The sequence below is a fragment of the Argiope bruennichi genome, chromosome 3, assembly GCF_947563725.1.
Source record: "Argiope bruennichi chromosome 3, qqArgBrue1.1, whole genome shotgun sequence".
In the NCBI taxonomy this organism is placed as follows: domain Eukaryota; kingdom Metazoa; phylum Arthropoda; class Arachnida; order Araneae; family Araneidae; genus Argiope; species Argiope bruennichi.
The window spans coordinates 91,177,420-91,192,838 of record NC_079153.1 but is presented as its reverse complement, the minus strand read 5'-3'; the positions used below and the strand labels follow the sequence as shown (position 1 = coordinate 91,192,838).

The window sequence follows — 15,419 nt, the reverse complement described above, 5'->3', positions numbered from 1 at the left end:
AAATATTTTTCTATACTGTAATTAAATAAATATCATCCAATTCAAAAATAATTATTTATTTGGAAATAAAAGGCTAACTTTTTATCATTATTCATTTCAGTCTGAAATTATTTATGATGTGCCGCCTAATTATAACACAACGTATTCTGCTTACTTACTTTAAGAATTGTAACCATTTATTAATTATTCAGTTCTATGCCTAAAAAGGAGATTCACTACATGCACAATAGACATCTAATTTCATATTGCTCAAAACCGTCTATAACCCCAAAGGACGAATTCATACCTCTCGTGAGACGGTAGTAATAAAACGGCCAGGAAACATAAAAACACCTTAACTAGGCGTGTCCTAAAGAAGACACCAGTAGATGAACTGCTTCGCAGAAAACGCATAGTTTGACATTTGTCTTGCTTCCGACGATGCATTAACGGCCCCAGAAACGTGTTCTTTCACTCCTTGGCTTCGAATTTACTACCGAGAATTTTCCACTCATGGATTTCGTGACTGCTTTGAAAGTCCGAAATGAAAAGGAACGCCTGTGTTGAAGATGAGAGGTGAGTTACTCGTAGATTAAGAAAAGTCTGCGGCAAAGTTGTCGCCTCGCTTTTAAGTTGCCTCTTCAAAATCGTGTTTGCGTCCTTTTTACGCTCGGTTATTTCGATGCCTTGCTTTCAATCCTTGGAATACTAGGCTCCCAGAGCCTGTTAAGTTTTATAATGTGTCCGCTAGATTAAACTTGACAGCAACTAAGTATTTTCTTGGATCGAATTCTGGGTTACGGATTTGATCCGGTTATTGTATCTACTTGTTGGGGTTCGGTTAGTTCTAACAAGATCTTTATTTAATAAGAGACAGATTCTTTGTAATATTTTAAGTTCGTTAAGCTTTGTTAAGTGATGTTGTAATGATTTGTAAAGTTTTAGAAATGCTTCCTTTATTGTAAGGTTGTTTTATAGCTATTAAATTTTATACAATGATTAAAATTCTTACAGTTTATTGTCATTAGGAGTATTTGTTAGGAAAATGATATCTAATTTTATATATAAGACAAAACATAAACATTTTATACAATGTGCTGCTTGATACATATACATAATTTAAAAATTTGGCATTTTAATATTTGTAGCAATATAGCTACAGCTGATATACTACTGGTATAAGTCTGAAATGTTTCTAATTAAGTTGAAATCTATATTAACATGTCTCTTCACATTGTCAAATATACTCCTATATCAAAAATCAAGATGGCTGGAAATGTAAATCTATCTAAATCTATACTTATAATAAAGATGAATGGGTATGTATGTCTATTAGCGATCTACAGCCCATGCCGTTTGAACTACAACTACCAAACTTGGAACATGTATACCTTGGAGATCGGGAATGTATATTTCGGAGACAATTTAAAAAAATTAATTGGAATTTTATTTAACTAAAAATTAAGCGAAATTTTGGCTTTTTCCCCCGTTTACTTCCTAAACTATTACAGCACAAAACTGATTTTTACATCATTTTAAAGCTAAAAAAATAAACATTTCAATGATTTAACATATAAATTAATTTTCTATTTTTAATGAAGCTTTTAAAAATATTTTAATTATATTTTACAACAATTTATTTTGCATAAAATGAAAATAAAATTTAACGTATGCGAGCACGTTATGAGAAGGTTGGAGAAAATAGTTTGTAATTCTGTGAATAGCGATGTTTAAATTAATCCTTTGTTTGTTTGGAATATCACTTTGGAGACAAATTGAAGCATCATATCAAAGTAGATTTAAATCTTTAATTCTTCGATGTAATCAAGAATGATTTCTGCATTTTGCATTCAGCGATCTGAGGTAGAGACAGTTCCATTGATATTTGGGATGTGATTGTTCGTTCATTTTCACAATACAAGAACTTAGTGAGAAAAAAAAGACCAGATACTCGTTGTTCACGCAGTGTCGTAAAGATTGATTAGTCCCTCGGAGACATCAACAAAACTGGTGCTGATTCAGTTATTCTATAAATTTTATAATGCTGTTTTTTTTTTTTTTTTGTTTTTTTTTTTTACACAGAGTTTGTGAGTATATCGAAAGGCTATAGAAACGTCAAGCTAGTAACTATTCTTTCAGTTGTAATTTTATGATTGCCATTATTTTTAATATTTACAGCTAATTATGTTTCTTTTTCTTAAACCAACTTTTAAGAATTCATTTATAAATAAATTTAAAAACCGAATTCTTGCAATATTGAATTAAAATACGAAATTTGGGGAATTTTTTTAATTTTAGTTGTTTTTCTTCTTATTTTTATATTTTAATTTCAAAATTATTTTTTCCATATTCGTTTCATTAAATAATAACTAATTACTTAAAGCAAACAATGACTGAAAAGGCAAAATGTGTCTGAATTAAATTCAATGTTCGATCTACTGAAGTGAAACACATGGAGTTTACGTACCTGTCTTAAGAAATTAGTTCATTTCTCAAAATGATTTCAATCGCAGTTTTTTTTCGTCATAAATATTTAAAAATACAGTAATTTTCGTTCATCATAGGTGACACTATTTAGTCATCTGTAAAAATTTTCAAAAATTTAATTTCTATTTCGAAATTGGTGACAAAGACAATTGATAAAGCTAGAAATTGAGTGCACATAATTTTCATTTAAACATTGATATTTTCTTTGCTAAAGTAAGATCACTGTTAAATATTATCCAATTATATAGTATTTTATTTATAAATATTTTAGAATCATATATTCTTTTCCATTTCTGCCAAAACTATAGTTCCTCTAAACATGAAAATTTCCCATTATATACCAGATATAGAATTTACTATTTTCATATCCATAAATAATTGAATTAGTAGCTTTAGATATTAATTAACATATTTTTCTATTAAGTTTTAATGAATTAATATTTAATAGAAATAAAATACACATTATATGCAAAAGTAAAAAATCATTGTTGCTTCAATTTGATTATTGTAGCCTTTTCACCAAAAAGATTCAAATGGTTAGTTGTTACTTTTTAAAATCATATTACCAATTAAAATTTGTTTAGATGTTTTAGTTCATAGAGTCATTTTATTTTTTATTTTATTTAATTTTTCTTATTATATTTTTAAATGATTTTTATGAAGTGTATCAAATAGGTCCGGCAGAATGCTAGAAAGGTATCAAATATATGCCCATTCGAATATTCGAAAAAAGCATTTAAAAATAAATGAAGATTAAAGAATTGTTTTCATGCAATCAAGTTTCCAATTTCCGCATTCTTTAGATAAAATTAGTTTCTTACAATTATAGCAATCCGGATTTGCAGTTAAACACTTTTAGCATTAATTATTTACTAGACTGATAGTTAAATGACAACTGAACTGTCAGCAAACCTTAATAACTGGTTTGCGTGTTTCAAGGATATAATAACGTTTTTCTCATTTCATTTGTAACTGCATTCTTTAATGATTCTTTTCATTTAAAAAGCAAAGAAAAAGGGAAATAACGGTAAAGATTAAAAAAAAAGATTTATAATCAAATTTAACAGTTTTTTTTAAACTTTTGTAAATTATCAGGTTTAACATATACAAAGGATTAGAAATCACCAGAATTCGTAAAAATATATTATGTTAAAGCGGTATTTTTTTATATTAGCTAAAACTACATATATATATATATATATATATATATATATATATATATATATATATATATATATATATATATATATATATATATATATATATATATATATATATATATATATATATATATATATATATATATATATATATATATATATATATATATATATGTAATGATATTTGAAACTGTTAATTTAATCCAAATTAATTTCCAAGATTTTATCTTAACTAAGCCCATCGTAACTTCATTCTAAAATATTCTCTTATTTCGTGATCCAATTCCACTTTCGGTTTAATTAATTCCTCTGTAAAAGTAATGTGCCATCAGTACTACGTATCAAGAGAAAGTGATATCTTCGGTTGCCCTTGAAAAGGTGTCAAAGGTCACCACGTGTATTGAATTGGCGTCTGGCCAGAAATCATATGTTATATAAGGCTAGTGATCATCTGTTCGTCCCTTTTTTCGCTCTTCTTACTTCTGCTTTGTGCCACACTGTGTTTTCTTGTATATAATCATGCCTGCCACTCGGAATAGAATAAACGAAAGTAAAACTACAAAGTCCCTTCACTGCTTGTTAAACCTGCTGCATTCTGATTCAACCAAAATATGTTGCATATTATTAAGCCGACAGGATTCCAAATCCATTACATAATATATATATATATATATATATATATATATATATATATATATATATATATATATATATATATATATATATATATATATATATATATATATATATATATATATATATATATATATATTTCTAAAATCTTGCAGTAGAATTTTTTGATATCCATAGTTCTTTTAGTATTTAAACCTTGTATATGAAGAAATAAAAACAGCATATTAGTTCGGAACCATATTTAAAATGTGTGAAGTTTTAACAATTTCTAAATAAAAGCAAACAATATTTTGAATTTAAGGCATACAATTAGGATGTACTTCTGGTGGAAGAGCCAAAACGTTTATGATGCTACGCCAAACAAAAGATGAATCATATAAACGTGAACAATTAAGACTTGCTAAGCCTGAAATAATGCACACATATTAAAAATCATAGACGATTCTTTTTCTATCTACTAAATTGGAAAAAAAAAATTAACTATCACATCAGAGATATGTAAACTAATAGGATTTGTCTTGGCATCCATCATTAATTACATAGACTAGAAAAAAATATTTGATTATAGGTTTTCGAACAAGAAATCCTGATCAAAGAGTGTTGGTCCCAAAGTCTATCCGTGAAACTTCGTTATATCCTCCCACAATGAATCGCATCGCCTGGGTCACGTACATTCCAAACGGCGGAGACACAAACCGCCGTCCATACGAGTCTGATTGAATTAACACACCCGGAATAAAACAGCAAGTCTTCTGTAAAAGGCTTCGAAGAAACAGCTCATTTGTTGGATATTTATATGTTTCTGTTACGGGATAGATTTGTTCTTGAACTGTTTATGGCATTACTCAGTTTATGTAAAATATCGAAGCATAATAAAAGAATGACATTTTTCAGTCTATGCAAAATGTTGAAGCATATAAGTTTATGTCATTTCTCAGTCTATGTAAAATACTGAAACTCATGAGTTTTTGACATTTCTCAGTCTATATAAAATATTGAAGTATAATAAGTTTATGACATTTCTCAGTCTATGTAAAATACTGAAGTTAATGAGTTTTGATATTTCTCAGTCTATGTAAAATACTGAAGTTAATGAGTTTTGACATTTCTCAGTCTATGTAAAATATTGGAGCGGAATAAGTTAAAATATGTATTTAGAATTTCGAATAACATTTTTATATTATTTATATTTTCTTTAATGATACAATAGAACTGGCAGTTGCCGTCGGGATCATGTTATTTATTCAGAAACTGGAATAGAAAAAAGGATTTGAAAAATAATTAAAGCAAGAGTAAACATAACTTTTTAAACAAAAGATGCAGTAAAGAAATATTTTGCAGTTTAACTGGTTTAATGAATAACACATAATTTTTAATTAAACAGTGAATAATTTAATAAAAAAGCAATAGCAATCAATCGTAGAATATTTTAAATCAATTTTGAATACAATAATTTTAATAAATATGTAAGTAATTTTAATAAACAATATGCCGACTAAACTTGGAATACAATAATTGCACAACAAATCTTTTAGACTAATAGAAATAGTACCATCTAATTTGTTCAGATATTTTTCAAAAAGATGAAGATTTATATTGCTATTTTCTAATGACCTCAAATTAATTGAGGGATTTGAAAAATTATTCACTTAAAATATCTCATTGGCCACAAGGAAAGGCCATTTAACTGTTGAAAGCAATTAAAAAATATTAACAATTTTAATTACTTTTAATATTCACTTCAAATTTACCGAAAAAAATATGAATAAAAAAATATAAAAACATTTTGTTAGTATTCAAAGAAGCGGGGAATGTTCTTTTTTTATCTAAATATGAATTCGAAATAAAAATGTTCAAACTATCCAAATTGTTATTTCAAAGAACATTATCTTTAATTAATTTCTATGATTTTAGGAATACCCGATAAACTAAAAAGTAAGATGTATCATCGAGACTTATAAAAAGTTTCAATATGAATTGAAAAATAAATCCATTCAATCTGATTTTTTGAATTTTTGCATGGAATATGATAGTTATTTAGATTTTATTTATAATTTTTTAGAAATTAAATTAAAATCTAATACATAATTTACGTCATTCTATATGAAATTTTAAACATCGTAATGTCGATTTAAGTATTATGAAGTTTTTTATATGCAAATTAATTATGCAATACATACAATTCCTTTCCAATAAATTCAAAACGTATTTTTATTATTAAATTATAAATTATTTATAACCTAAAATGTATTTATAATTATTGAATTAGAACGTTTAATACGCATAAGAACGTCCGAATACACATTATTTTTAGAGGCACACAAAACTAGAATTGATTGATAAATGTTTAAAAATTTAAATATGAATGAAAAAAAAAGCATGAATTTTTATCATTTGCCGAAATATCGCATTTCAAATTCAATTAATGAAAAATTCGCGGCATAGTTTCTGTTTCGTTGTAACTTTTATGGAAATTATTTCCGTGATTGTTTATAAAAAAAACGGTTTATTGAAATATTTCCTTTATAAATATTTCAAATCGCAAATTTCTTTGATATTCCATGATTAACATTGATCATACAATTTAATTATTTCACGTTGAGAAAGCGATTTTTTTACAGATAAAATTGTGCAGCTTTAGATAGGAGATTTTAAATAAAAAAATAACAACAAATAATCGTCATTTATGTATATTTTAATATAATAATGTTTACAGATTGCTATATTATCTGTAAATTGTATCAAGCTAAATGCATGATGAATAACTTCGCTGAATACCATCTACAAAAAATATCGTTAAAAATAAAGCTACGATATATAGTATGTAGTTACTTCCTACGTCATATCTTATCTCTTGGAAAAAGATTTTTTTTTCTTTCACTTCAAACAATCTAGGAAATGATTTATTTGAAAAGAGTTTTGCACTTCCATGAAATTTGATTTGCAAATGCATAAAATACTACATTACGAAAAATCTGTAAATCTCTCTTTTCAGAACTACATCACAGAGACTAGAAAACAACAATATTACAGTTCGTAACAATATGACCATCCATAACTTGCATGCATGTCTAGACAATGCATGACAAGTCACATCTGTCAAATGTATCCCAAAAGTTATTGATTTTCAGTTGAAAATTAATTAAATATTTGATTATTTTTCCTCACTGAACTCATGGCATATTGTTGCACAGAAATTATATTTACACCAATGTAGAATTCAAACAATTCAGTTTTCAATACTATCATTCTTTTGATTCCTGTAATTTACTGTCTAATTTTAATACATTTTTAAACATAGTTTCAAAATATTTTAAAGTACTATAATTAGTTAGCTGATTACTATGGTTTTATATAAATTATTTTCATTGGTTTGGGTTATTGATTGATTATGTCAGTTAGTTTTCTTTAATTGGTTTAGATTATTCAATTTATATTTACAACCATGCGATAATATTAGAAATGTTTATTTTTTTGCACGTTATACTTGCTATATAAATAACAGTAAATTTAGAAAAATAAAAAAGTAACAATATCAAGCTTTAATCAATATTATGATATGATGTTAGGGGTTCTAATTCCTTTAAAGTTTTCAAAGATCAATTGGGAAAATTTAATTTATTAACAAGTAATATCTCTTCAATAAATTCATATAATCTTTTATGTAAAAAGAAAATATATTTCCATCTTTCTTGATTTTCATAGTTTAGGAATAATCGAATAAGATTGTATCATATTTTTAATGAAGTTATAAATAGCTTAGTTATACCAGTTTAATAATATAATGAAAAATGTTATTTTAAGTTTATGCTGGTAAAAATGAATAAATTTATTTCTGAAATATATCATTAAAATTCATACAAAATACCATTTGTTTGTAGCTTGTGAACCTCAATTATATTATTAAACTGGTAACTTAACACTGATTAACTGACCCGTAAACACCGATTTTACAAAGTTTCGTAAGGAAAATATTTATGTATTTACAATTTTGAAAATATTTTACTGTCATATAAAAATAAAATCTTCCGAGGAAACCGACATGTCTTTCAATATCCATAACTACTCTTAAAATGCTATTGAAAATAATATGAGCCCCTAAAAAATTTCTCAAAAGTGTAACATCTTTTTGAAATACGAAAGATTCAAATTCCACGAGGTTGTTTTGTATACTCAAAAAGAATATTAGTTCTTTCAAATAAAAGAGCGATCTTTGAGCTCAAGTTGTTTTTGTTTTTAAGCTGAAGACTGAAAATGATTTTTACAAATTCGTAATATCCAATTAATAGATTCATTCCGCCTTTTTAGAAAAGTGATGAAAAGCGAAAAACAATTCCAATTTAATTTTTTTTGCATAATTAAGGGGATAATATCTAGAAGTATTATCATCCCTGAAGCTATGATTTGTCCCTAATAATCAACAGACTATTACATGATGATCATTTTCCTATTCATGACCGCTTTTTTTAAAGACAGATTTCAATCTACTTACCCATGTTGTCATTACTCAACATAATGACTATTAAGGACGTGTAATTGAATTCTACTCAGATGATCGTTTTGGAAATAACGTTACTCGATCATTTCGATAATCATCGTCGGAGTTATTTCCTTTGCTATTTTCTTGCGGAATAAATAGGACGCATGAAGAAATGAAGTTGGATTTCACTGCTAATTTTGATTTTAAATAATTAAGACAAAGCGAGTATACTACCTCTTTTCATTTTATTTCATAATCATTGTACTTATGTGAATGAATTTGTATTAGTAAATTAATCACTCTCTTAATGATAAGGTTATTATTATTGTAAATTAAAGCAATAATTATAATCCGATCATCAAGAGATGTGAATTGAATAGTTAAATCGATTTTTAAAGAAGGAAAAGACGTTACATGGTCTTTCGTCGAATTTCATATAGTAAAAATATATACCTAAATGCTCCCAATATCTTATGATTTTCAGTACTATTCATTGAATTTGAAATTCCAATTCTTGCTTCATCAGTGTAATAAATCAAACCATCCTAAAAGCCAAGTTTTTTAATGAACAGTTTAAATACCAAGCAGTTAAAAATTATATCGATATTATTAAAGAGAAATTTAAGGTAGGTGATTACATGGAAAAATGGATTATTTTTGTGAAACTAGGAATTTTTTTTATTTAATATTCTTTATGTTTGAACAGGTTTCTGTATAAGATCATTAGAATTTTGTTTCTAATCGGATTTTTATATTTCATTTACATACGTTTTAATGGTATTTTACAATTTTAGATGCTGTTTTCTCAATCTTTGTTAGAATTTTCTTACGAAAAAACTCGTAAACTGAAAACTATAGCATATATATTTTTTTTCAAATTCAGTGAAGTAATTTTTCAATATGTACTGCAGTTCCTGAGCTAGAGAATAAATAATCTCTTATTTTGAAATATTTTATGTCTGTTTTAGTATTTCACAATGCGAAAAAAGTTGAAAATTTAGTATTATTTATCAATTGAAACCCACAATTTAAAGAATGGATATAGCTTATGTATAGTTCAGGAACTAGATAATATATTCCTTAAGCTGTCTGCAAAATTTTAAGCAAATTAAAGTGATAGACCTCTAAACTAGAAGAATTTTTCTTTATACTTCCATTTAATCAAAAAAATGCCCTTTTTTTTTAACGAAGTGAAGTTGTTTAATTACTTGTTTCTAAGACAAAGCTGAAAGTAGCAGTTTTTAATATTAGTTCCACTAGGTTGTCGCATTAATGAAAACGGAGTTTAAAAATTGATTTTTAGACAATACAAATGTTCTTATCATTCAAAATGCTAATAATTGCATTATATTTGAAAGAACTCTCCAATTCCTATTACAGAAAATATATCTTTTTTTTCCTTCTTTTTCCTACTACATTATGTAGTGTAATTTCGAAATTTCTTGATTTATCAATAAAGCATATTCTGTTATAAAAAATATTGTTTGCATACTTTCATCTCAATAATCAATTTTTGTTTAAAAAATGTGTTCAAAACTAAAAAGAATTATTTATTTAAATACATCTATAATTTATTCTCAAGATAAAGCATCTTTTTTTTATTAATATTAATTTTAATTTTAGTTAAATAATTATAGTGGCTAAAGGCTGATGTAATACTGTCAGATACAAAAAAAACTAAAATAATAACAATATATGTAATAAAAATTAATGTTAATATAAAACAGTAATAATATGCACGTAATTTTCCTGTATATGTATAAACATCAAATACTGGTAAATTTCGAGAAGTGTTACAAACTGAAAACAATTTATTTAAAATATGTGTTTGTATTACAAAATGTTGTCAATTCATGTCCACATGGTATATACGAAATTCCAAGCAATACTTTTTTTAAATCCATACCTCATGTTACAGAAAGAAAAATAAAGAAATTCGCAGTTTTGGTCAAAACATGAGAATCATTATTATGTTTTAGACTTGTTTTAACTATATAGTATTTATCAGGATTATTTATATCAGGTGCTGGATTTTTTCCACGAAATTTATTACAGTTTAATGTGTGCACCTAATATTATTTAAGGGGAAAAAAGCAGCTTTAACCCTTTAACTACTGACCCTGTCTAACCAGCCATGCAAATTCTGACCTGAAGAGTCGGTTTTTATTTCAAACGAGGGATGCAAAGTAAAGAGAGAGTAAATCATTGTCAATAAAACGTTTTACGTCCTACACCCTTCGTTTGGAACAGAAACCGATTTGCCAAGATATAACTTATACGGCCTGCTAACCGAGTCAGTCGTAAAATGGTTAAAATGTGTTATTTAAAAAATCCTACTTATTTACCTTTGAAATTGTCTTTGCCTAAAAATACTCAAATGCAAAAAGTATTAACTTCATGTATATTAATAAAGCAGACAATTGTGAATGTGTCTGATATTCTCTCTAAAATGTTAATAGCAGCTTTCTGAAATTTGCACGTGGTATTTTGGGATATATTCTTTGATAAATTATGCTATTCTGAGATTTCAAAATTAATTATTTCTTGTTTAATTAATTAATAATGAAAATCGACATATTTTTCTCAGTTTTCCACCCAAAGATTAAAAAAAAAATGTATTGCAAAAAAAAAATGCAAAATGTATTGCAATGTATTGTATCTAAAAAAATTATGAATTAGTTGTTTTATAATAATAATATCATCATGATACAATTTTTCTATAATTTTATTAAAATTCATTTTGAAAACTTCTTTTTTTCATCAAATATTTCATTCACGTGTTTTTACCGTTTCGAAAATGATGATAAAAAATATTTTTTTCATTGGGTATTAACTATAACGAAGAGTTTTTCATTTTGTGTTCCATTTAGTAACTGGCACAATTTTTATTTTTTATACACATGAAGTATTTCAATGACTTTTGGTACATTACTTTGCGATATTTTGCTTTTAATGTTTATAAATTCTGAAAATCTCCTAATTTTCTATCTCCATATTTAATTTTATATAGAAATTCAAACTACTTAATAGTTTTCTTCAAATGCTATTCTCATTAGCTATGAAGCATAAATAGGTTTTAGTGAAGATTTCACAATAATTTATTTAAAAGTTATTTTTTTATTATCAAAAGCTATAATTCCATCAAGTTACACGAATCGAGTTAAAATTATGCTTTCATTCCAAATTTTAGTGGAAGTGAAGCGTTGCGCAAGTTAACAACATGACATCATCCATCTTTGAATTGAAAAATGAAAATAAAAAAAAAATCAAACTAAAGCAGAAAGTGCTGTATTTTTTTTTAAATATTTAACTTTCTGTAACTTTATTTCTTTATTTTTAAAATTATTTTGAAGTGTCTTGATACGAAACGTAATTACTTCCTTTTAATATTCGATGGAGATTCGAATTTAATACTAAAAAAATTTGCCTTCATATTCCACATTGCAAACGCATATTCAGGTTGCAAGTCACAATATAAATAAATTTAATATAATTATTTAAAAATAATAATAAATTATCGAAACAACTGCTTTTTGCGATTTTTAAAAATCGTTTATTACAGATTGTAATATTACAAGAGAGGGCAAGTTATTAAATTCTCTGTTGCAATAATTTTTTCTCGTTTTGATTAAAAATAAAGTTGCAAAAGATAGAACAAGTTTGCGATGGAGTTCCATCATATGTTAACGTAAATAATATTTATGCAAACGATATTTATATCATAAATATTCATCATTTAACTTGATATTCGATAACTTAAACTTTTGATGTAAATATTCGTTAGATAAGAAATACTACGAATTTTATTCACAAATGCGTGTAAATGACTATTTTGTGATGGTTTGAGACAATTCACTTTTTACCAATAAAGAAAACTTGAAAAAAATGCCCTGAATCCTCTGAACATATCAGCTTTTTAGTAATAAAAGAAAAAAATAAATTTAACAAAGAAAAGAAATTTATTTTTATCGGGACTTTAAAATATTTTAAACACGGAAATGAAATATTAATGAGACATCAAATTTTATTTGAATTTCTTTATATCATTACAAAACATGCTTGAAATTAATTTTTTAAATTATAGAAAAAAAAATTAATCCCAAATAACTAAAAATCGCTCACTGTGATTTATATATATGTATAAAAATCTTAACGGTAATCCTCTAAGTTTCGTTTTTATCACTAAAAAGCACACCATATATGTTTAAAACACACCTTATAAGTTTCCTTATTAGTCAGACGCAATAGTTAATAGAATGCAAAATTAAATTCGAAAATAAGAATAGAATAAAATTAAATAGTTAAGAGAGTTCAAAATTAAATTCGTATATTAAATTTTTATTTTAAAATATTCAGGAAAATTAATACAACTTTTAAAGTTCAAAAAGGGGCGAAATTGTAGTGCAAAATATTTAATTCCATACATTAAAAATCTAATATCCAACACTAGTATTATCGATTCCGACATTTATCAACAAGTAAGGCCCCCCCCTCCAAAAAAATTGCAAAAACTGCAATATTTGGATACCATTACATTTCTCATAGATTGGAAACACAAGATAGTTATTAAAATGTTATTTAGTTTCAATGTACCATATAGGGCATTAAACCCTAACTCTAAAAGAGCACGCGATATACAGATAGCAGAGACGAAATATTTATGCATTTCAGTGAATTTTGACTTTAAATTACTCCAGAGATTCTAAGCACTCCTCTGAAAATGTTATAATGATATTTCTGAAATCTTCGCCCTGAATCGTCTTTGCTGTGAGGATACCAATTTTAAGGTGGATTATGTTTCAGTAAGAAAATTTCTCTTTCTGTAACTTAATAAGGTAAAAGAATCGGGATTGCAAATGTAATATATATTCCATTAAATAATCTTCTAGTACGATTTCGTCGAGCGTTTCATATTTTGCACAAAGAGTCTCTTGAATCTGACGATGTAACGCAAATTTTATTTTGTCGAAGATTAATCTATTCCATATCCTGGCAATTAATTGTATTCTTACGTAGGTTTATTTTTACAATAAACCTACATGCGATTAGTTCGGAACATAATCATGTTCTTTAAAAATAGGATTCTAAATTCCATATAGAAGAATCAGATAATAGAGTAGATAGTATTATTTAAGATGTAGATTATGATAAACGTATTTTCTGACAAGTATTTTGTTTCGAGTGTTAAAAATAGAACATAATTTATTTTCATCATATTTTTATTGCATTTAAAAATGGAGAAAAAATATCGTTTGGAAAAAGCAGACTTGCTGATAAATGCATAGCAATATAATTTCAGGAAAAAAATTTTTCAATTATTTATGGACTCGCTACAACTTTTATCTGGAGAATAAATGACGATTTTTTAAATCAAGATATATAATTGAGAAATTAGTTATTGATCATAAGAACAAACGAAATAAACACCATTATAATTTAGTTGAAAAGAAACTAGAAAATACTCTACCTTTTGATTCTAAATAACCAAAAATTTGACTCAGGATATAAAATTGCGACTTTTATGCAATTCGACAAAACTTTCATCTTAATCTCATTATATTTTTAGGATAAAGAGATTTAAATCTCCTCAGTATTTCTGCCTTTGTGGTAAAAACAATTTTTGGAACTTCATTATCTTCCAAAATCTTATTTTTGTACAAAAGGAAAGAGTGAAAAAGGAATAATATATCTCAGAATATGTTTCTATTAGTGTATCAACGACATATAAGCATAACATAAAAGATATACATCCTAAATTACGCCATATTAGTTGTGTCATATAATTATTATTCATTTTTAAAAATAAATATAATTAATTAAATATTTAATCTTGTAATTCTGGGAATCTGTATAGTATATCATCAAACTCAGAAGCTAACTTATAAATAAGAGTTTAACAAAGGTAAATTGTTAAACTTTTTATTAAAATAGGAAGGAAAAAAAAGGAGTAAAATCTAGGAAAAGATGACAATGAATTGATAATCATAGAAAAAATTATTGTTACAAAATATAAATTCTGTGACAATTCTTTTATAATATTTTGAAATTCATTGCTTTATTTCAATATTTTTTGTAGTTATTTATTACTTTATAAAACAGAAAATTTCTTTTAATGAATTTCAAGATAGAAAAAATATTTGTAAAAATTTTTTGAGACTACTCACTTAGCTTACCAAATTAATTTAAAATAAAATTCAATTAAATTAAAAAAACATTAAGACAATGACGACTTAATCTATTAAATACGATTTTGTTTTCAGTTTAATTGCATCTTTTAATTTAAGTTCAACAACTAAAATAAAATGAAATTCCATATCAATTCATTCTTAATCAAAAAGGATAAAAATTTAGAAAAGCACATGTTAATATCATAGTTAATAAAATTAATAAATTAGAATGTAATGACTCATTACCATTAAAAAATCTACAAATAATAAAGTTTCTTTTAATTCAAAACTTATGAGAAATTATTTTGTCAAACTAATTTGAAAATAACAAATAGAAGCATTATGGATAATTACTCTAACTAAGCAAGTTTGCAAGCAGTTTTATATTTTTATATTAATTATTTCAATTATGCTCTTATTAATATTAGAGCTTATTTATTTTCGTTGCTGGCTAGTGTATGGAAAGAGTTAAAATAAAAATAAATGATAAATTGGATTACAAACTAATTTTGG

General features: G+C 25.6%; 1 protein-coding gene across 2 annotated transcripts in view; it reads left to right on the top strand.

Annotated features, from left to right (window-relative positions):
• The window catches only part of LOC129963831 (uncharacterized), a 267,493-nt gene that overhangs the window by 19,630 nt on the left and 232,444 nt on the right, over nt 1-15,419 (top strand). The window contains exon 1 of one of the 2 annotated variants that reach the window (XM_056078405.1): nt 512-555. The exons of the other annotated variant lie outside the window; for it this stretch is intronic. Coding sequence (XP_055934380.1) covers nt 549-555 — 7 coding nt within the window. The 5' untranslated portion in view covers nt 512-548. Of the gene's footprint in view, nt 1-511; nt 556-15,419 lie in introns of those variants that run through there. 2 annotated transcript variants of the gene reach the window in all.